The 23,822-nt window shown below is 40.9% G+C and overlaps 1 protein-coding gene across 1 annotated transcript in view; it reads right to left on the bottom strand.

The window, feature by feature from the left end:
- LOC110975793 (band 7 protein AGAP004871-like) overlaps positions 1–23,822 on the bottom strand; it is a 48,392-nt gene that overhangs the window by 13,808 nt on the left and 10,762 nt on the right. The window contains exons 5-7 of the mRNA XM_087143256.1: positions 22,391–22,594; positions 12,091–12,146; positions 9,432–9,510 (exon numbers count right to left, since the gene is read on the bottom strand). Coding sequence (XP_086999382.1) covers positions 9,432–9,510; positions 12,091–12,146; positions 22,391–22,594 — 339 coding nt within the window. The remainder of the gene's footprint in view (positions 1–9,431; positions 9,511–12,090; positions 12,147–22,390; positions 22,595–23,822) is intronic.

Genomic DNA, 23,822 nt, shown 5'->3' with positions numbered 1-23,822 from the left:
GGCACGGACGTGAGAGCAGTCTTGCTTCGTCGAGAGCCAGCCAGAGAGTGTTTTACACAGCTTATTTCGCGCCGCACCACGACCAGTTCGCGCGCCAGTTGCATGGCAACCCGCAGTAAACAAGGGGTGATCACTTGCGCAGCGCATGTTCCAGCCGTGCTCGCTACAATATAATATAGCAGGTCAGGAGTAGGGATCGATGGTGTAGTACGCCCGAGGTCGGTCTGACACCGATGTGACTCCCTCAGAACTGGAGGTCCCAGGTTCCTGATGCTTGAAGCGGAGGAAGGGAGGCTCTCCAGCCGAAGTTTGAAGTGTCCATTGTTTTGATTGCTTCCGGATCCCCTTTGGTGAAGGGAATTCCAGGGAAGAGGTGTCTTTTCACCAGCCTACCATGCTGGCCATCATCCAAGGAGGCAGAACCAGGCACACAGAATTTCTTGGGTTGGACAAACCTGTTCAGAGGCTTGAGGTTGATGATGGGTCTCATAGTGTTTAGTTCTTTCTTTGGAGTGAGAACGTGGAAATGAAGCCCTTGCTCATCTTGGATTTGAGAACAGGGCAGAAATGGCTTGCTTTTGGAGGAGCAAGTCTATTTTGGACTACAGTGCCTCTCATTTGTTTCTTTCAGAAGGAACTTAAGTTGGATGGTGCCTAGTCCTGAATGGACGGGAGTAGTGCGGACCGGACGTTTTTCCCCTGAAGCTCTTCTGAGACTTGGAGGGCTGAGAAGAGGAGGTACGTCCATTGCTCGTCTGGAGGCTGGGTGGATGAGAGGGCCGAGATGAGCTGGAGTCCCCTTGACACTGAGGTCTGAAGTGTTGAACTTGGCGATCATCAGGATGGGACTGGCACGGAGGCTAGTCTCAGGGGTTTGGGGAAACTAAGCTTGAGCCTCTATGATCTCCATGAATTTCCTGGTGAAGAGGTCTTTGCCTTAGAGAGGGAGTTCCTGTAATCTTGACTTGACTCCTCATAGGGGATATTTATGGCATCCAAGGTGTGTGGAAGTGACTTAAGATGGAAATCTGAACAAACTGCTCAAAGATAGAATTGACGTTCTCACTGAGCGCTCAGATGGCGATGGTTGCTAGGTCCGGAGTCACTAGAGAGTCCTCACAGGCACAGGCTAGGTACTCACAGAGGAGAGCCAGAAAAGTAGTACAGCAAAGGCTTTGGTGTGAAGCCTTGTCGAGCTTGGCAAGGGTAGTTTCAAAGGTAGACTTATCACTGTTCTTGAAAGGGGTCTTTGCAGTATATCTCACGGTATCGGAGGACAGCTTTTCTTTAGCAGCAGTAGGTATCTCAGGGATGGAGAGAAAATTCTCATAATTGTCCTTGGAGAACTGGATGTAAGTTGCTGATCTAGTCAGAAATAGGCACTAGCCTTTCGCACCAGCAAGAACCTTGAACATCGAGGAAGAGCGGGGCTGATGTCTCCAGTCTATCGAGGTGACGCTTGAAGGAGACATGTGATGAAGCCTCAGCTGTAGGACGGTTACCGGATCTGGATCATATCCTTCTGTAGGAGATGGAGACATGCCTCTGGGGGATTAAGTTGGCTGTGGATGTAATGTCTTTGTCATCAGAGGATGAATCATGGATCCACTTGAAGCTGTTCAGCAGGAAGGGAGATATCAGATATTAGATCCTAAGCCCAGATAGGTTGAAGATTGGAAGCCATCGTGCGAGGGACAGCTCGACGGAGCCGGATGCGGAGTTGGATGTGGAATTGGATGCGTATGTGGATAGGGTTTCGCATGTGGGGGATCCAGATCTGGGGCAGTCGCAAGGGGAGTAGGGTTCCACTCAATTGATTCTATTATACACATCATCTCCGAGAGAGAGCAGACCACTTTCATCAACTCAGTTGAAGAAAGGTCTTGCTTGGATGAAGAGTGAGACATCTTGTGTTTGGACCATGGAGAAGAGGACAAGGAGTGTTTACGCTTCTTACATACAGGTGATCTGCCGGTGGAACCGGCGGGTAGAGTCTGAAGAGCCAGGGTGTCAGAAGCCTGTCAGGACTGCAGATCACACTTGGTCAAAACAGGCTGATGAACTGCTTGGGAAGCAGCCTTTGGAATGCTCTGGCCAGAGAGACCCAGCAGGTAGCCAGAAGACGGGGCGATGTATGGAGTTTGGAAGCTGTGACGGCGTAGGAGGCCAGAGGGTTCCATTGCCCGGAATGCAGGCAGGGATGAGCTTGCGTAGCTCGGTGCTGTCTCTGTAGGGACCACCCCAAAGACAATGGGTTGTCGGCCTGAGGCTAGTTAGTGTTTCCAAATTACGCCTGTGCGTGCCAGTGGAGAGGTTGTCTGAAGGTGGCGACTCATGGTGTGAGGCATGCAGTTGGTGCAGCTAGTGCAGGAGGCTTGAGGCCGTCCCGGCATGTGGTCTTGTGAGCCATACTGGTGGGTTGGTGTCGTCTAAGGTAGGCGCTGGCTGGTAGAGGGGAGACTGCTGTTGAATCTCAGTGCTTGGGAGCTGGGCGCGGAGCTATTTGCACCACCCAGACCCAGCTAGTGGGGGAAATACAAACAAACAAACAAACAAACAAACACCCCAACAAACAAACAAACAAACAAACAAACCTACCTTTTTTTCCAAATGAACCCTTATTGCAAAGAAAAATAATGACAAATCTAAAAGTAAAATATGGTTCAAGTGGATTAAAAAACAGAATGTTAATTATTTACAAAAATAAATTAGAAAACATCAATACATTTTTTGACAATCAATGAGTAAATTAATAGCTCATGATTTGTGAGAGTCATAACAAAGGAAAACGAAACGAACATTGAATTATTTTAAGACATCGTCAAACTGAGGGCTCTTCTGTCAGTGAAGACGGATGACAACCAATACAATTAAATTAAGCAAACACAAAACAGAAAGGCAACTTCAAATCAGCCAGGTAATTTTGTCATCTGTGAATGTGAACAGGGTGTTGTTATGGTCCCACTTGTTTAAAAATGAGCCAACGTTGTGTTTCATCAAAAAGTGGTGGGAGTCAATCAAAATTTTACTTTTGATACGATGTTTCTACACAATGAGGGGATCGCCAGATGAGGAACGAGAGTACAGAAAGTAAATGGTTGCTTTTAGGCTGATTATAAAGTAGTTTGCCAGATTGACCATTTCCTTTGGACGACCGCTTTTGTGGGGGGGAAGAAGACACCAGTAGAGGTCGAAATCCTGAGTCAGATTCAGGAAAAGTCGACTCCAAAGGTAGTTGAGAAGGTTAAGAGCAGGCTGGATGGCACAACACTGTATGAATAAGTGTAGAATCATTCCCCTTTCTCTGCACCAGAGACACGATGGAGAAAAGTCTGGGTTGATGTGGTGCAAAACCGGAAGGCTGGGTAGGAAGTTGTGCAGTAGATGATACTGTACATTGCCCTCCTTCTTCAAAGAAGGTAAGTGATATGTAGCTTTCCATTGGGTTTTCCGGTTCTCTGGGATGACTTAGTTTTCGTGCCAGTAGGTGTGAAGCGGGCTCTTCAGAGGGTTGAGCTCCTCATTGACGATTTTATAGACAGCATTAAAAGATGAGCTTGTGGCATCGATGTCTGGAGGGAAGTGGATAGTGAGCAGAATATCCAAAAGAGCTGAGATGTTCTGCAGATTGCATCGCAAGAGTCGCAGACCGGAACGGTTAAGGACTTCCGGAAAACTACGTATGAGAAGTTCTCTTGTGTCTATGAGTTCCGAGTACAGAAGCCTGCTTTAGGACCTTTGCAGTGGGTTTTCTGGTTGGATGTCTTCCAGTCGTTTGCATCTTCTAACGGAAAGGTCGAGCAGGTCTCCCATTGTACGAACCCCACACGACCGAAGACAGGGACAAAGGAGATAGTCATCTTTACCAGCACATTTAAGTAGATAGGAGGAAATTAATGGTAAATTTAAAACAAACTGAGGCAAATCAGGCAGTATGATGATTATGGCTCTCAAAAGAATCCAAGCTTGCAAAACATCACTATAATAAGTAGGCAGGTGGACAAAACCTTGGCATCAAGATTAAGGGGAAATAATTGCTTGTCGTAGTTGAATTCACAGTATTGTCGTAGAAAATGCTTTGTGAAAGCATACGCAGGATGAGGCAAATTTTTAAGAAACCTCTGTATGAAAGCGAATCGGAAGGTAAAAAGGCGTGACTGGAGACAGGTCAGGCCCAGGCTGCCTTTTTCAGGTGATTGATACAAAATTTTCTCCTTAATCCAGTGCCGCCCATCGGACCAGATATAATTGATCAGGTTCCTTTGGAGTTCTCTGAGAAGTTCTTGAGGAGGGGAATGAACAGCAAGGACATGAAGCAGTTGCGAAGTTGCTAACTGATTTGCTACCAAGGCTCTGCCTCTGAACGACAACAATCTGGACAAGCCTTCCCAACGAGCGAGGACTTTTTGTAATTTGTCTCAGCAAATTTGCCAGTTTTGTTGGAAAAAGTGAAAGAATTTCCCATGTAAACTCCAAGGAATTTCAAGCCATTATTATTCCACTTGAAGTTAAGGGGGGGTATCCAATCTGTCTATCCATGATCCAACCCACAGACCTCGTGACTTAGTGTAATTCAGGCAAGCAGCAGAAGAACGACTGTAACAGTTGTAAATATCTCTGATAATATTAAAAGCGTTATCGTTAGTAACAAATGTCGAAACATCATCAGCATAGGCCGATGTACCAACAGTAACATCAGAGACTGGTATCGTAAAACCATTAGGTTTTAAATTCCACCTGAGAGCGTGAAGAAAGGGTTCTATGGCAAGTGAATAAAGTGAACCGGAAAGCGGACACCCTTGCCTAATCCCCTTTTTAAAGGAGAAAGGGGTCGTTAGGGAGCCACATACCTCAAGTAGACTTTGGGCATCATTATATAAAAGTTTGACATAAGAAATAAATCTCCAAAGCCCAGGGTTTTCATAATTACTGTAAACAAATAATTATGATCAACATTATCAAAAGCCTTTTTTTTAACAAGATTTAAAACCACAAGGGGAACATCATGAGAGTTGGCGTACATAAGAATGTCTTTTATTAAGATGATGTTATCATGAATAGATCGACTAGGAACAGTATAGCTTTGGTCTGGATGAACGATGCTTCCGATGACATTTTTTAGCCGATTGGCAATGATTTGGGCAAAGATTTTGTAGTCTGTGTTAAGTAGAGAAACTGGGCGCCAATTAGAGATGTCTAACAAATCTCCTGTCTTTGGAAGGAGGGTAATAACTCCCCTTCAGCAGGAGACAGGTAGGAGTCCAGAGGAGACAGAATCATTGAGGACTGCCATTAGATCATCCTTTAAGATGTTCCAAAAAATCTGATAGAACTCGGTGGTTAGTCCATCCAGACCAGGTGACTTGTTCAGATTTAGCGTCGAACACCCCCCTGTATTAAGCATTGCTGAGGAGAGTGTCACGTGAAAAAGAGGACAAGAAAAAAGTATCATGGAATGAGATGAATGGGATCAGTTGGATCAAGGTTCCTGACAAGTTTGCGAATTCTCTGTTGCATGTTCTTCGTCAGCTGGGAGCTGTTTTTAAGTGGTTTTAGCTGTTTGACTAGATCAGGGATATCGTTAGTGAATTTCCTAGCAACGTCGAGCGGTTTCCGACGAGACTTGACGCACTTGAGAAAATCGGCAATCTCCTCCTTTTTCAAAGGCCCTTTTGAGAGATTTACACTCACCGGCCCGTCATCATCTTGAGTAAGTTGACTCCAGTCGGAGGAAATTGACCCTTGGTCACTTTCCATTTCCAGTTGAGATGGCTGTGTTTGTGACTCCAAAGACATTTGACTGTCATCGAGGACCTGGGTAATATTTTCCTCTGTATCAATTTGAGGTGGATCACTTCAATTTGTTTTCTCAATTTTCGTTGTGGAGAGGGTGACTTGAGTGGCACTAGAGGATTAGGAATGTCCTCTTTTGGTTTAGATGGCTTGTGTTTCCTTTTAGCTACTACCTCAGTGAAGAGAGGGGGTGAAACTCTGGAGGGTGTTGGGGGTGAACCCCAGATAGAAGGAATGTCAGTGCTATTGGACTCATGTGAGGATGGTGTTGTAGATTGCGCAGAGGAGGCAGTATGTTTTGGGGTGGTGGTTTGTTTGGTCGTACATGTGTTCTCTTTTCCTCCTCTTGCCTTTCTGGAGATTTTGCTGTAGGAGGCGGACCGTCCAGTTTGGTAGATGGCCCTTGAGGCTCACGAGTGTCTGCAATTCTGTTTGCAGTGATTGAAGACTGATTGTTATCGGTAGGGTGGTGAGTACTGTTTTTTGGTGGGTGTTTGGGATCAGATTTTTTGCTGTGCATGAATTAGGGGGGAGGATTCAAAGGGTTGAAGGGTTCGGTGTTGGCCTCAGATGTGGAAGTTTCTGACTATTTTTGGTTTTTTGCAGTTTTTACTTATATGGCCATTCTCTCCACAGTTGAAACATCTGACAGACTTGTTGGAGATAAACACTCTGTAGTTTACTCCTGCGTGAGTAATGTTCATGTGATCAGGTATGGCGACATTTGTTCCTATGATGACATGTACTTGGCATCTGAAAGACATGACATAAGACAAGTCTTTGTCTTTTATCCCTAGCGGTATGGGTTTGATTGCTGATACTGGTTTACAGAAACCTGACAGGTTTCGCACAATGACTGCATTGGGTAGTTCAGGGTAGACATTAGACAGCACGTCTCTCAGTAGGTTGAACCAAGGGGGGTAATGGTGATGAAGGAATCATTATGTTACAGCCCGAACACGACAGCTTCTTCAACCGCTTCTCTAGAGTTCAGATAGACGGCCACGTGTCCATTTGATATGCAAGAGGCTGAGACTATATCCCGAGGGTTCATACCAGAAAGAGTGATTGCATTTACATAAGACTGAACAGAAACCTTGTCCTCAGCTTTAAAAGCTATTCCATTGTCACGAGCTATGTTACTGAAAGGCTCAGATACTGGGGTTGCTTTTGAAGAGCCAGCCAACTGATCAGTTGAGTGATCTCGAACAGTGGTACGGCTAGCAGCGACCAGCCATGGTGGCCAGCCTAGCTAACTAACGTAATGGGAGTATACAGTGGTATGAAAAAGGAGATGAAAATATCAGAAAACGATACAACTTAACGATACTTAAACAGAACCAGTAACGTCTGCAACAGTTTGAAAAGCAACTACAAACAATGAAGGACCAAACTTGGTTTCTAACACAGTGAAAAACTTACGTTAAACGAAAGCCCAAAAATCACACCGCCTTCAAACCAACCCAACCACCCACCCATGCACCCGTTTCAAGCATTTTCAGTTTGTAGATGTACAGAGGACATTAGACCATCTTATTTGTCTGGTTCTAAGATGTACATGTATACATGTAATTCTTAAATGATGTCATCTGAAAAAGAGTGCCCTACTAAATGTATGCAACCCTAGAGGGACTCCTTTACCGTACAAATGCACCCCATCTAAAACACGTTTAAACTACGCAGTAGCAAGATTCCAGACAATCAAGCAAGTTTGGCAGCATTTGGACGTTGTGTTATACCAATGAAAAACTTTTAATTTTGCCAATGCACAGGTCTACGGCAATGTGCACGCTGACAGGAAACTGGAAACTTTTTTGGGGGGCCTTATCCCAGGAATACTCATAACAACATTCTGCTCGTATTATGTATTTCAATTTTTCTTCTGCTTTCAATACAATGCAACTCCATGTTTTGGTACAGTAATTACTTGATATGTCAGTTGTTCCCCATACTGTGGTTAAATTCATTTTAAATTAGTTGACTTGTCGTTAACATTTTGTTCGTCTTAATAATTCCATCAATTTAGATGTTATTGTTTCTAGTACTGGAGCTCCACAGGGTACAGTTTTAGCACAATTTCTTTTTACTAAGTATACTGCAGACTTTTGTTCCACGGATGTGAGCTGTCCATTTGTAAAATATGCAGATGATACCGCCCTTATCGGTTTAATACAAAAATAATGAGTCTATTTATATAGAGCAAATTGGTAGATTTGTAGAATACTGCAGAACAACTTCTTGGTATTGAATGTGACAAAGACAAAAGAAATGTTGGTTGACTTTTGCAAAGTCTATAACGTGGTGCCGGACCTGGTATTAATTGATGGATGTGAAATAGAACGCGTTAATGAGTTGTTTTTGATAATGAGTTGAACTGGAGTAATCATGTTAGTCATTTGGGGAAGAAACTGAACTCCAGAATGTACTGCCTAGGAAACTGAATTCGTTTAATGTCAGAAAGGAACTTAAAATGACATTCTATAATACAGTTGTAGTCCTACTGTCTGTCCCTACTGTCTGATACGTTGGGCTGGTAATGCGGATAAGAAAGTGAAACAGATAATCAATGACATTGCCGAACGTGCTAGTAGGATAATCTGTGTTTGCTTGCCGTGGGTGGACACAGTCTACGGTCAACTGCTATATGGTAAGCTTCAGCTGGTGTGGGGAGATGCTGGTCATCCTTTTCACAGTCGGTTTGAGGTTAATATTATGCCAAGCAGCGGTAGACTGAGCCCAGTGGCTGCGCACACAAACCGATATCTTTTTTTACAGGAAGGGCCATAAAGTGTTTTAATGAAAATTTTAAAAGATGATTTTTATCTGATGGACTGTTTTCTGTTAAGAAGTACTTAAAAAATAAGGAGTGCTTATTTGCGTGTATTTTTTTTGTACGATTATTGAATTTTTAATTTAATTTTTAGGTTTTCATTTTTTGGGTATTCTTCTTTAAAACTGGGTTGGAAATTATCTTATTTATTTTGTTTACGTTTATGTGAAATTGTTTGCTTAAATGAGCGATGACAGCAATGTAATTTTCCAGTTTTGGATTTTGATAAAGTTTGTCTTATCTTAAGAAGGTGGTTTGTAATTGCGTCTTGTCAACCCTAAGCCAAGCCAGCTGGTGCAGCATTGGTTGCCTCCTCCCCTGCGACTGAGGGGATCAGAATTGACGTGATTCGAATTAAATCCAAATAACAATAAATCAGCAAATCTGAAGCTGCTGGACCCATTTCTCTGGTTTATCCCTCTGATGTTTTATTCGTCACAAGTGAGACCCTGTTGTTATGTCGTACATGTCGAGCTGAGCACCCAGCAGCGCAACCCTGCGTAAACTACACTGCTATAGACCAAAATCCAGGGGCTAGTAATTTTGAAGTACCAACATGTACAAGCCACGCTATACTGTAGAATTGAAGTCACCTTGTTTAATTAAAATGATATCATTCAAAACAGCAGCATAGATGTACACAAAGGTCACTGCACTCACGTTTTCAATCAGACACTACTGTACATAGGGCCTGAATGTTTCTTACATTAACCTTCATGACCAACATTCTATGTGACCTTAGCAGAAAGTTGAATTATTAACTCCCAATTTATACTCTAAATTCATGTGATATTGATGAGAATCTGACCTTTGCCCTGGCCTCCCTTGCTGCCTCTGCCTCTGCTGCCATGGCACGCTGAAGCTGCACCGGCAGACGTACATCCTTACTGAAACACAGAATATAGTTTCTCAGATTGTTAGACCAGAGTACAAAGATGAAAAAGATCACGCATGAAATTCCATTGATTTAGTTCATTTTATGTCAATTTGTTTTATTTGTTTGAGTATCAAAATCACAGTTGCTGGTAGACTAAATGGTTTCAGTTTGTAATGATTTGCCATAGGGTCGATATACATGTAATATCGTAAAATGTAATTTCTGGTTTTCAGCCGCTTATTCACTCCGAGTGGAACAAAAGAAGGCATGGTTTTTTTTGGTACTCACCACATAGGCATGCCATGAGGCGGGCAAGTATATGCGCGTTTGATGTGGAGCACGCTGAGTACATGTAACTAACTTATTCTAGCGTGTATAGTCTTTGCGTACACGCAGAACGCATGCAAGAACCTGCTTGTCTTTCTTTCACTGATTGCGGGTGAACTTCAGCTCGGGGCAGATAGCCCAGAATTAAATGTTGGAGAGGTTTGATGAGGCCATCCCTAATGGCATTAGTTTATAGACTTGTATCTAGCCTCAACTGACAGCCTTTCTCAGAAACCTAACCCTGGAAAAAGGTCAATAATAGACAATCAGCTAGGGAAAAATGTGATTAGGAGCACTAGAACTATTTAATATATTTAATATATATTTAGTGAAATAAGTAATAATAAATTCAGGTATATGCTTTGAATGGACTTAATTTAGATATTTGCCCCAAACAATATTGGTACACACAAACAACCTCAAATTCAATGATAATACATTTTTTCATTTGGTACATCACTGGAACAAAAATTATGTTCTGAACAAATTCTGTCACTGATGTCTGTGGTCAATTTTTTTTGCAAAAATTCATTATCAATTTGAAAAACTCCAACCTTGCAGAAATATTTCCAAGCTCAACATCATTTTGAAGATCACGGGGATGTTTTTTCAAGTGGCAAACACCATAGTTTTTATTCAAAGGTTATAAATCAAATCCCATGTTTTTTAGCAAACATGGGATTCACTCTCATATTAATGCATCATACCGACCCCTTTAAATTAATCAGGCAAACTGCTCCCCTCTTTGCTTAGAGAGACCCACAGAGAATATGACTCACAAATCAGACATTTCAAATCCCAAGTGTTTTCTGTTAAAATTTCCCACAACCACCGACTTATCAGAATCAATTTTTCCCCGAGGCGAAACATTGATTTTCTTCAAACAGTCCCTCTGTGCACGATGCACAGCATACATGTACTGTCCAAGCTCATTAAGTTATGAGAACTCTACATGTACAGAATGTACGAACATGCCCCATTGTGTAATCAGCCTCTGTATGTTGTGTAAAATAGACATTAATGTCCACTTCTGACAGCATGGTCCATTACCTTGCAATTTAATCGCACATGTTAGTCTGTTTTAAATACAATTCATTTTAATCAAATTTACCTTTTGGCCAGAGCTACATGTGCATGTGTGTAAATTTTTACATTTAGATCCCTAGAAAAATGTATATCCATGTTTGGCTCAAGGGACATTTTGTCAGCAGTCAGGAAGGGGAAAGGTAAACAACAAAAGCATTTGTGTATCCTTATTTTGGTGGCTTGGTATTTTACTGGCCATCCCAAAATCTGTGATCATTGAGGAATATGTCCCTGCTGTAGTCTTTTTGCTCAATAGTGTAATTTAGTCAGTCATAATTTAATTATTAACATATTTTAGACAATATTTTGATCAAATGATGCATTGTACAATAAAGATTTTAAATTAAAGTACAGTACGATGTAATGTGGTCAGCCAAATACATGTACATGTATAAAGGTGCCTCAGGCAGCTGCCAATTGACCCACCACATGCCTACTCAGTGGGAAAAGCTGGAGATCTTTACTTGATGATTTTTGAGGAGGAAAGAAATTTTTTTGAGAAAAATCCTGATGGCATAGGAGGGAAGGAACAACCCGTGTCACATATGGCCCAGGTTGAGAATCAAATCCAAGACTACAGAGGCATGGTAAGAGGCGAGCACCGCACTGCAGCCACTAATGTACGTTTCTGCACTCTACATGTACATTATCTTGCTGCTGTGCAAATGTATGGAATGTGCGGACAGTATACTATTTTAAATACAATAATCTTTACAGTTTAATTTAAGAGGATTGACTCCATGATTTAAATGAAAATATGCATGCTTGAAGACCATTTTTCACTGTCACACTCAAAACTTGCATCCGGGAAATATTTAATACCGTGGATTATCAGTAACAGTTCTTATAAATACATGTACATGTAATATAGAAGATAAAAGCCACAGCTGTCAAGATCTTACAAGTATCCAAAATAAAATCTGATCAATAGCAAACTTCATAAATGACACCTTGAACTCCACAATGAACAAATAAAGGACAAACAGAAGTGTACGAGTTCAAATATACATAAATACAACAAAATAAAATACATGTACATGTAGCTCAAAAAATTTATACAACAGAAAAAACATAAGAAAGGGAATGGAAGCAATTTGGCAAAACTTCAAAGCAAACTTAACAAACTCTGCAGGCATAAACATCCACGTGCACAAATGAAAATAAATTGGATACTCACATCTCTACACGCTCTACCTTGATACCCCAGGGGTCTGTCGCTTCATCTAAGCTGGACTGAAACACAAACAAGACTTGTTCAGGCTTTGTTTTGACAGGAAATATTCCCTCACTAGATCCCAATTTTTTTGCTTTATAAAGAATCCCAATCCTATACAACCATATGGGTACAGAAACTGAAAGTATGGGGCTGCTATTGCATTGACCTTTAGAAATTGCAATTTTGATAGTTTTCAGGGAACAAAATCCATATAGTAAATGAACAGCTGTATGACATGCATTGTGCAAGGCTCAAATTGAGTGCATTTCCCAATAGGAACACTCACCATTTTTCAATGACATGATTTCCATTTTCATCAAGATGCCAAACTAAATGATATTATCCAAGAGAGCTTGGTTTGCCTTTTCTTTATAATGCAAACAATAAACAAAATTTATTACAAATGACCTCAAGACACATTTTTTAATGAGCTGTGTGGTTGGTTTTTGGCTAGCCTTATTTGTAATAAGGCTATCAGGTGTCCAATAGTTTAGTGAGGATACATCCTCCCTATTCGCTAGTGTATCTTGTTGAAGTGCATATACAGCTGGGAAATAGAATGTTATTATACTCAGACTCACAATAAAAACACAACTTAGATACCAGATGTCATGTGAATGATCGCCACAGCTGATAACTGTCTTATTGTAAATGAATATAAGCCGGGATACCGAATACCAAATAAGCCACTTGCAAGTTAAATTTGAATAAAATGTGGTACACTGTGTTATCTGAGTGCACAGAAATGTAACAATTTGAATTCCCCAGACTAAAGACACTGTTGCTACATGTATACCTCATGATTGGGGGTGGACTTTTGCATAGCGACCACCATCTCTGGAATGGACTGGTTCTTTTGTGTTATTCTTATCCATTGAGAACAGTGTATTGTTGCAAGGCATCTCATATGTAAGTAAGCAAAAGCTTCCCTCCGAATCACAAGGTATAGCAACATTGGTTTTACTATGGAGAATTCAAGTTGTTATGTTCACGTGAATTTAAAGAACTTACCAGATTTTATTCAAATTAACTCGCAAATGGCTTATTTGTTAGGCAATACCGGCCACACATTACAGGTAACAAGCTTATGGGTGCACCTGGCTAAATACAAAAGACAAATTGGCATACCTGGCCCCAAACAAGAATGGGCACACCTGGCCCGATCACAAAATAGGCGAACCTGCCCCAAACCAACTTGAAATGGGCGAACCTGCCCCAAACCAACTTGAAATGGGTGCATCTGACCCAAACAAACACAAGCATCATGATGGTAATTTTACAAGTAATTTCTCAGTGCAGAAGTGATCCCCTTGATGTAGAACACTCCAGCAGGAGCCGCATAGCCTTTTGAAATGTTTAAGCACTATAACAACTGCACTTTATAAATTCATCCTTCAGAACAACTACCAATTTATGTCCATTTACATCAGTAAAATTGGCAAGATTGGCAATTATTTTATCTAGGATTGCTTAAATGGGGGATACTGGTGGCCTGGACAAGAAATATGCCAACCAATGAAGAAACTACCTTAAATTTACCCCTTAGGAAATGACGAGGAACGGGATGGTGGTGGGTGAATGAGTTCTATAAAATTCACATCGACAGGCACACTCCACCGCCTTTGAATGGCTGTGACTGAATGACCAAATTTTCTGATTTTCCCGCTCACTTAAGCGAGCGTCCTGACACTACATGGAGGTTTTTGATTGGCCCTCAGTTTTCCTTTTACATTAGCATATCTACGCGCCGTAATTTGCATCACGAAATGCTCTTATCTGGCCTACCTCGCGATTCATACACTTTGACCTTTGTACATTGTAACCGGATAGACATGACTGTACAGAGACTATGTGGCGATGACAACGCTGACATAACAACTTGACTTGAGACTAAGAACATATACATGTAAACACTGCAAAGGATGCTGGGATATAATCAAGATGGCTGGCAACCGATACTGTGGTTCTCTTTTGATTCCGAAATAAATAATTTATGATTGTTGATGATTAAATGGAAATTATATCTGGTGAGGCTGCTTGAACCTTAAATGTGTAGCTAACTGTTACAACATCCAAGTCAAGAGTCGTGATTTCTGCTAACATATTTTGTTTGTACACTGTACGCTTTAAATTGCTCTATGTGTAGCATTCCAAGATGCACTTTGAAGGATGCTAATGGAATAAAGTGTTCGCTGAGTATAAGGCCTTTTATCGATAATGCAATAAAAGGATGTTATTCTGGACACACCAGTGCACAAGGCAGTCAGTAAAAAATTAAAGCATGCATGCATAACTCCAGTTTTCAGGGACTCACTCGGGCACATTTAATTTAGTAATCTTGTTATCACTGAGATATGTGCCAACCATCTGAAGGCAAGCTTATATAGCATGTGAAGTGAGACAAAACTAATTTCGTGACTTTTTTAAAGTGCCGCTGAGGAAAGACTGATTGGATGAGATAAAGCTAAATGACAGCTGGACCCACGGAAGCTCCTAACAGCATATCTGCTGACAGCTACAAATGAATATGGATAAAGCTAGGTAGGCTAGGGTAAATTGAGGTACACGTATGTCAGTATCTATTAACCAGAAACTTAACATTGACTTGCTGCAAAGATCTTTACATAAAATTGGCATGTAATCAACAGCTCAATTTATGTCTTACATGCATGATGAGGCTTAATTCTTTTTCTAGTATCCTAAAGAAAAACCTTAATTTTTGAAACTCCTGCAATGAAGTGTACACATGGGAGACAGTAGTTGGCTTTTTACAGTATTTTGCTTCTCACATGTCCTCTGAATAATGACATTGTGAAGATGTAACACAAAAACATGTTATTTTAAAGTTTGACAACTGATTCAGTCATTGATGATACAAACACCAAAAGCCATGTCACATTCATCCCTTGCAGTTTAACCACTTACCCCTTTCCCCCTCCACACTAAATGTGAAAAAAAAGTGGAAAGTGATAAAGTTTTGGGGAGGGGATTATTGCTCATTCACAAACCTGGATGGTGAAATTCTAGCGCCCCATGTTTTACTTGTTCTTGTTGTCTTGCATTCACAGGGTCTCTCATTTAGCTCAACTACCTGTATGCATGCGGAAATGCAACACAGATGCTAATTTTGTATTAAGTTATTCATGCTGTACTCTGGCGTGATTGCAGGTTCTTTCACTCCTTTGTCTTTGTGTCTTCTCTGCTCAGTTTAGCATGTTGAAATTACCCTGTCCTCCTCGTGGCTGTGTGGTTGGGTGTGGTAAGATTCCCTAGAATGCTAATATTTGGTAACCCGAGACTTTGTAACTGTCAGTCATTCTCTGGGATGATTGTGTAATCCTTTATGCAACTGAAACTACACTTTTATACATGTGACTTCTTATTCTGAACTTCACTTTTTTAACTTGACAAGTAGTTTCTTGCACTTGACTCTAGCAGGAAGTCATGTGACCCTTTGAGAGGGAAAATTCCAATTGGTTGAGGTCTTATATTTTATTAATTCCTAAGCCTGTAGATCCCTATATAGAGCAGAGTTTGCCTTGCTCATTGGTCAGGTGCGGCAGAACAAAGCCTTGTGCGAAACAAAACCTAATATAGTGCAGTGGTTGTGCATGGACCCATTCCGAGACTAGTGTGGTACGTAGTTCGGAAACACCAGTTCTTATGGTGAAGTGTGTGGGTAACCATATGAACGCCCTGCTAGCTTAGCTTGGACAGTGTGGTGTGTACTGGCCCAGGTTGCTAGAAGAATGAGTTAGACTCCCATGTCTCTCACTGCTCTGGTTCTGCTATTAAGCCCTGGTCCTCCCTGTCTCTATGCTATTAAGCCCTGGTCCTCCCTGTCTCTATGCTATTAAGCCCTGGTCCTCCCTGTCTCTATGCTATTAAGCCCTGGTCCTCCCTGTCTCTATGCTATTAAGCCCTGGTCCTCCCTGTCTCTATGCTATTAAGCCCTGGTCCTCCCTGTCTCTATGCTATTAAGCCCTGGTCCTCCCTGTCTCTATGCTATTAAGCCCTGGTCCTCCCTGTCTCTATGCTATTAAGCCCTGGTCCTCCCTGTCTCTATGCTATTAAGCCCTGGTCCTCCCTGTCTCTATGCTATTAAGCCCTGGTCCTCCCTGTCTCTATGCTATTAAGCCCTGGTCCTCCCTGTCTCTATGCTATTAAGCCCTGGTCCTCCCTGTCTCTATGCTGAGCTAGTGGAGCAGCGCTGTAATTCGATCACTGCACCCACCATATTCTAGTCTTGAGTGGCAGAGTGGTTGGTACATACTGCTGGCCCCGTCCAACTGTTGCTCATCACTATGTTGGCCCAGGACAGCTCCCTCCATGGCCTGATTGGTCTGAGTTGCTGTGCAATACGATACACTCATACCATACCCACTCTGTTTGACTGGAATTTCTAATGGTCCCGCCAAGCCATAGTTTAGTGACATACGACTTCACGTCTCTAACTTTGCCTCTGATGTGCTGTACCGTTATGTTAAGCTACTCCTCCTTCAAAACCACTAATGAACTTAGAACTAGAAGAAGCAATAGAAGAGACTAGTAAGAGCAATAAACCAGCTAAACAGTTTGTTGCCCAAACCCTTGTATTCCGCTCATTTTAACAAACGGTTGACCCCTGAATATCACAGCCCTATAAGAACAATAGTAAAAGTACTGCTACCGTCAGCCAAATATTTAGGGGATACAACAATATGTTGAAAATCTCTAACACTTCTATGACTTACTGTCTTTAAGAAAACGATTTAACTGAACAAACTGACCTGACACATGTAAGGCACAAATTGAAGGAATATCAGGGCCCTTCACTTAGTATTTGTATTTAAAAATGGTTCAGTTTTGTGTTTGATAAAACAAATTATCAAGCTCTCTAATAAGTGGCACATGCAGCATCTCATTATCATCACTCATGGGAGGAGATAAGGACGGACATGTACAGTCAGGCAAGGATTTCACACCTCAGATTTATTGATTTCCTGTCTTACACTTTGGCACCTTGGGTATAAGTGTGACCATCCTCAAATTATGGCAAAACACTGTTAAACTGAAGTGGTTGGGAAGGTCTCTGCAGTAAATGTACATGCTCAGAATGCATACACAGCTTGAACCAAGATGATTTTACTGCAGAGTATTAAATTTGCATTACGTTTTGTTGACTATGAAGTGTGAATAAAACTCCTGGTTGATATTAACATGTTTTACTATATGCACTGAAATTTTCACAGAATAAGTGCACATCTTTTCCATTTTCACATACACACCCACAAGGGTTGTTAAGGTCATGGTGCACTTCATGAACATTCCCTTCACGAAGTAACACAAAGGATACTGCGCATACACTTCACACACTAACATGTAACTTGAAGACTTAGGTTAAACACACAAGCATGTTGTGGCCATACAATTCAGAGAAAAATGCTTGAAAGCTTTGACACAACTTATTTATTTGTATGGAATAAAGAAGAATTTAACTAAAATAATTCTTTAACATGAAAAATGTTCTGAGTACACATGTGGGTACTTGTGTGTCTGAAAATGAAAGTTATGTGGAACTGCAATTGTCCTCGCTAGGTGTGCACACTAGTACTGTTCTGTGCTTTGCAAGTCATTTCAAACCGGTACCTGGTAGATGTTATAAAAACAATTATGAAACAAATGCTTGTGGCACTTACGTTTCTCAAATGTACAAACAAAGAAAATCAGTCTTGATAAAAACAAATGCTGTGACTTTGCACCTGAAAATTTAATCCACTCAATTTGAGATCAGGTCTACCCTCAGTAAAGATAAACGTAATTGCAGGGGTTTCAAAATAAGCCAGCAACTGGCTAATTTGACCAGCTACCCGGTACTTGAACTTTTGCGCTGGCAACTTTTTGCCAGTCATTAAAAAAACCCTTCCTTGGGCTACATGTACCAATCTTGGGAAATAAATTGCTTTTAGTAAAAATCATGTATTGTTTGTTCACAAAAAAATCATAGTCTGTGGATTTAATTTTATTGGGCCTGCCTAGCATAGCAGTGTGACCTACATGTACATAGGGCCTACACGGCTCACTGACTGGACCACGTAATGTACAGACTATCTACATTTATGGCTCAACTCCCAGTGCAAGTTGATGGCACATTGTGTCATACAATACGGTCATATGATGCTCGTACTCATATGTATATCCATCATGAAAGAATCTGTATGAAGTCCAAACAAAACTTATCCTAAATCTGAAAATTTCATTGGGCCAAGAAAAAAACAGCTCTGCTTTCAATTACCTCTCAAAAATAGGGTACGTAGGTCAGTAAAAGTTTTGGGGGAGGGTCAATTTTTTGTGCTGATTGAATGGGAATGAAAGCCACCAAATATTGCCACAAAAAGTGATAAAAACTTGCATTACTCAATGTAAAAATATATATACAGTTGACAATTATAGAGAATTATGGGCAATTCACACCACTCTGCACAATGTTAGTGAGGTAATTACGACAGGAAACTGGCGAACAATGTCCGTATATCGCGAGGTAAGCATGCATGATGCATGTCATTAAGGGGCGGGTGATAATTAAACCTCTTGCCGTGGCAGGAAATTTTGTGGAAACATGCTCGCTTCAAGTACGAGCAATACAACCTCAAATTAACTTCAGGAACACAGAAAATGTATACATAGACAAGAGATCAAGTTCTGTGAATTAATTTGCAGAAATATTCTTGCAACATCAGCCCTAGACCCCATAGAGGCTGGGACTCACTGCTGCCTACAGTACTTTGTATCTGCCTGCTATTCTGGAACATTTTGAAATCCCTAATATTGTTTCATTCAGTACAATATTTAGATTTCAAACTTATCTTTTTCATTTTAATCTCAAATCACTGTTAATTTGTTGTCTGATGACATCATGATGATGTCACATAAGTATGCTACATGTATCTTGATAGTTTTTAAGGGTCCATTTGTCATCTTCATCCTTTGGACCACTTTGAAACAATTAGGTTATACGGTATAATATGGAAGGGCTGCATAGCAACGTGATCAGAATATCGACAAGAATATACTATCAAATCAGTGCTCTGAACTTGTCAAGTATTTAAACATGATAGATGTAATGGACTCACTCTTCCCTTCTTTTCTACCCCATCAAGTAAGAATTGGCAATAGATTACAAACACGTATGTGTCAATGATATAGCCCAACCAAGGTTTGGTGCACATGTTGTAACACTAAACTTGCACTGCCTTGTACACATGATTGCCCTTTGCACCTGTGTTGTTGGTCTCGAGAGCTTTTTTTTGTGGTCTCGGTCTTGCCCTGTCAAAGTCTCTGTCTTGGGAGAGCCGGTCTCGGTCTCGAAAGTGGCGGTCTCGGATGCCACAGTCTTGGGTTTCCCCCTCTAGACAAGTTGAGACCATAACAAAATGCGCATCTAGCTACCACGCATGCACGTGGTTGCAAAAGGCAAAATTACCTCCGCTCAAGTCAAATCTTCAACCACTGATATAAATACAACACAGTAATATTCAAATTTTTTGCAATAAAGAATGAAATAGATGCTTGAATGAAGACTGGTCAATGCAGTATGATGCAACCTTGTCCCAAGTTGTTACTTTATTTCCAATCCAGAGTTGCCGTGCTGCTTGACACCATGGAGATGAGGTTGTGAGTAGCGGAATTCGCACACTAGACTGGTTCCCGTTCCCTATGTAGTTTCCTGCTGAACGTAGGGCCGGAACGGGAACCAGTCTGTGTGTGTGTGTGCACGTTATTAATTGTGTGCACGTGTGAAAGTGCTTTCATTCCGTCTTGTATGTGGTACGTGTTGTTTTAGTCGTTTCGTTACGGTACATCTTTTTGTTTTTCAGTATTTTGCTTACAAAAAACAGTTTAAGGATATTTGTTTTAATGTTCACATCATATCATTTGGGATACTCGGATTGAAAATGACCAGACCAGGGTAAAAGAAGAGCAGTATCACTGATAAAAGAACTGAGACATTCTTTAACAAAATATTTGACCTATTTGTTTGCGTGAGTTTATGATAATGTTTTCCTTTTATTCATTTTGTGCTTAATTGTGCTGCCGTATGTTTGTCCCTATTTACCTTTTGGTAAAAACTAAACATCAGTTTATGGTTGGTCTCGGTCTCAACCTGCAAAAGTCTCAGCCTCTCGAAGTCCTGGTCTTGGTCTTGAAGGAGTAGGTCTCGGTCTCGTATGCCTTGGTCTTGGTCTCGGACATCAATGTCTTGGATACAACACTGCTTGGCACATGTGCACAGCATTTTAAATTTGCTGGATTTGCTTCAGTTTATCATTGTTTTGCACAAGTCATGTTTGTCCTGTTGATGATGTATTAGAAGTAATGCTACAAAGTCCTACAAAGTCATTAGATTAAACTGCTGTTAGATTTTAAATACTATTCATGCATAGTTATTATTTATTTAATAATTTTAAGATTGTAATCAGAATTTATCGTAATATTCATATTGTACTTTCAGATGAAACAAAGTCATCACATCAGTTGTGTGAAGTTCATGACGATTATTCTCGTAGCATTTTAGCCATCATCTTCAGTTAAATCTTCTACACCCATCATAGCCTATTACGCTATTATAAATGAAAATGGCTACTGTGTGAGAGTAAGACAGCACACTGTGGCATGTATATGCACATTGGATGAGCAAGACAGAATTGACATAGCAATTTTTAAAAAAAATGCATCCAAATTTCTTTGTCGACAGTTTTGGATATTGTAACAAAGTTATTTTGTACCAACCTTAGCAGCTTTCAATTTTTTTAAATGTTTCGCATACCATTGCCTGGCCTCGGCCAGAAGGGCCCCTGGCTGTGGCCACACAATGGGATACCATATAAGATTAGTCATTATTTATATTTATACAACTGGAACCTTTTTTGTTGGACCCCTCATTGCTTTTCTATAAAACCCTCCTGTAGTTTCAGCCCAGCCTGGATTTGAGACTGGGCGTTGATTGTGAGAGGTTCTGTTCATTTTTCCTTGTTGGAGCCCTCATTGCTTTTCTATAAAACCCTCCTGTAGTTTAAGCCCGGCCTGGATTTGAGACTGGGCGTTGGTTGTGAGAGGTTCTGTTCATTTTTCCTTGTTGGAGCCCTCATTGCTTTTCTATAAAACCCTCCTGTAGTTTCAGCCCAGCCTGGATTTGAGACTGGGCGTTGGTTGTGAGAGGTTCTGTTCATTTTTCCTTGTTGGAGCCCTCATTGCTTTTCTATAAAACCCTCCTGTAGTTTCAGCCCAGCCTGGATTTGAGACTGGGCGTTGGTTGTGAGAGGTTCTGTTCATTTTTCCTTGTTGGAGCCCTCATTGCTTTTCTATAAAACCCTCCTGTAGTTTCAGCCCGGCCTGGATTTGAGACTGGGCGTTGGTTGTAATAGGTTCTGTTCATTTTTCCTTGTTGGAGCCCTCATTGCTTTTCTATAAAACCCTCCTGTAGTTTCAGCCCAGCCTGGATGTGAGACTGGGCGTTGGTTGTAATAGGTTCTGTTCATTTTTCCTTGTTGGAGCCCTCATTGCTTTTCTATAAAACCCTCCTGTAGTTTCAGCCCAGCCTGGATGTGAGACTGGGCATTGGTTGTGAGAGGTTCTGTTCATTTTTCCTTAGCCATTTTGTAATGTGTATCGATGGACAACTTCGACTCAACTCTGCTCTGGCCAGGTTAGAGAAATATGTAAATACTTTTGGACAATTTGGCTCCTCCTCCGACTATATTTTTATTTTTGTGTAATAAATCACTGAAACTATAAATCGTCAGTCTTTGGTCTCTTTCCTTTTTCTGAGTTATGTTATGTTATGAGGCTGCTACAATATATATTTAGTTTCACACATATTTTGTGAAAATCACAACACAGATTTTTTACATGATGTTAAGTGATTCCTTGTTTTACATATTTTGGAAATCACATTTCTGTTGTGTCCTCACTCTGTTTGAATCCAAAATCGCATCTCACTCAAGGACTCCAAAGCGCTTGCTGACCTCAGCTTCAGGGAAACATTTTATATGATCAGACAAAGCATTTCACAGCACAATGTGCCATCACTTGGTTGCCACACAAAGGCCTTTCTGCGGCAGCACATCATAGGAAGATGGCGGACACCTGCATGCTGAGCAGTAAGGCTTTTATACACATAAAAGGTTCAGCACTAGACCATACTAACTTGTGACCTGTAGTCAGTGCACAATTTCTGTTCACACATGAATCTGTTTACATAAATGAAGTAGCCATGACATACCTGCATGAAATGGCTGATACCCTCTCGGTCTGACAAAATCTCTGCCAGGTTCTTGGTACCAAGTACATTACGCAATGTGGTCTGAGCCAAGAGGCGGGTGGATGCATTGGCATTCTCAACATTAGCAATGGATATGGTTGCATTCTGTACGCGGTAGTAGACCACTGCATCCACTGATACAGTCACACTATCTCGAGTCAATACCTGTAGAAAAATAAAACAACAATTGTTCAGTTATTCTTTTTGAAAGCTGTGTTTATGTAAAGTGGACAGTATTCAGGCTTTGCATCTTTAATTACATGTATTACAGATTGTTGTATCACATGCCAGCCTGTGATAAAGTCTCATTTGAGTAACAAACCCAGTACATACAGCTAAATGTAAATGTGACATTTTATCTACAATAACTGGCTGAAATGGGGTCACCAAATTTTTTATTGTTAAATGAGAATTTGCAGAAAAAGGGTAAAAAATACTTCTGTTGATGGTTAAATGATAAACAGCACTCTTTTGTAATACAGACACATGCATAATGTATATGGACAGTGTGAACTAAACTATTGGAAGTACATGTACATGTATTTTCAAGATGTATTTTAGCGTTTGGGAGATGTTAATTTATATAACGGGTTTTGCCCTTATACCCAATGTATATATTGATAAACACTGTTGCTCAGTGCTTATCCGAGAGCTTGCATTTTTCCCCAACGCAAAAATATATCTTGAAAACACTTCACACTACCCGTTGCTTCACCTGACTTGGATCAGCCAGCCAACCCTGGCAAGCTCGGTGGTCAAGAGGTTGAGACGTCTGCACTAGTAAGCAGGAGGTCGTGGGTTTGAGTTCCATTTGAGTAAGCTTGGGAGTTTTTTCGCAAGCTCTCGGATAAGCACTGAGCCTACAGCTATTTAATTAATCATTCACCTCCTGCATGCTCCCGTTTAAAAGGTGAGGTCTGCTATTTTCACATATTTAGAACATCTTTCAGTTACAGATGAGATTCTTGGAATTGCTCAAACTGCAGATAATGCTTTGTTCAAAAATGAGATGTTATGTGAATTGTTTTGAAGACTGCAAACATAGCAACTAGATCTGACACAAAGTGCTGATGGTGGACCCCTACAGTGAGCCACATTAGCTATTTTCCTATACCAGGACACACTCAGTTGGGTTCTAGTAATTATAACCTCAGGTAACACCCTGATGAGTGAAATACTCATAATTCATTCCTGACAATCATCTTGGCTCCCTAGGGTGTACATGGGACCTAAGCTGCTGCAATATTAAGGGTGCTGCAAATTAATCAAACCTCACTGTACAGTCAACTCACCTGCATTGATCTCACCAGAGTGGAAATATAATGCTAGGCATACATGTACCTGTGCAGTGAGAATGTATGGTGCTTTTTGTTGATGATGATCAAGACATGAA

This window comes from Acanthaster planci, linkage group LG11, assembly GCF_054643075.1.
Source record: "Acanthaster planci isolate LZ-2023a linkage group LG11, COTS_SCS, whole genome shotgun sequence".
NCBI lineage: Eukaryota > Metazoa > Echinodermata > Asteroidea > Valvatida > Acanthasteridae > Acanthaster > Acanthaster planci.
This window is presented reverse-complemented; position numbering and strand designations above follow the sequence as displayed.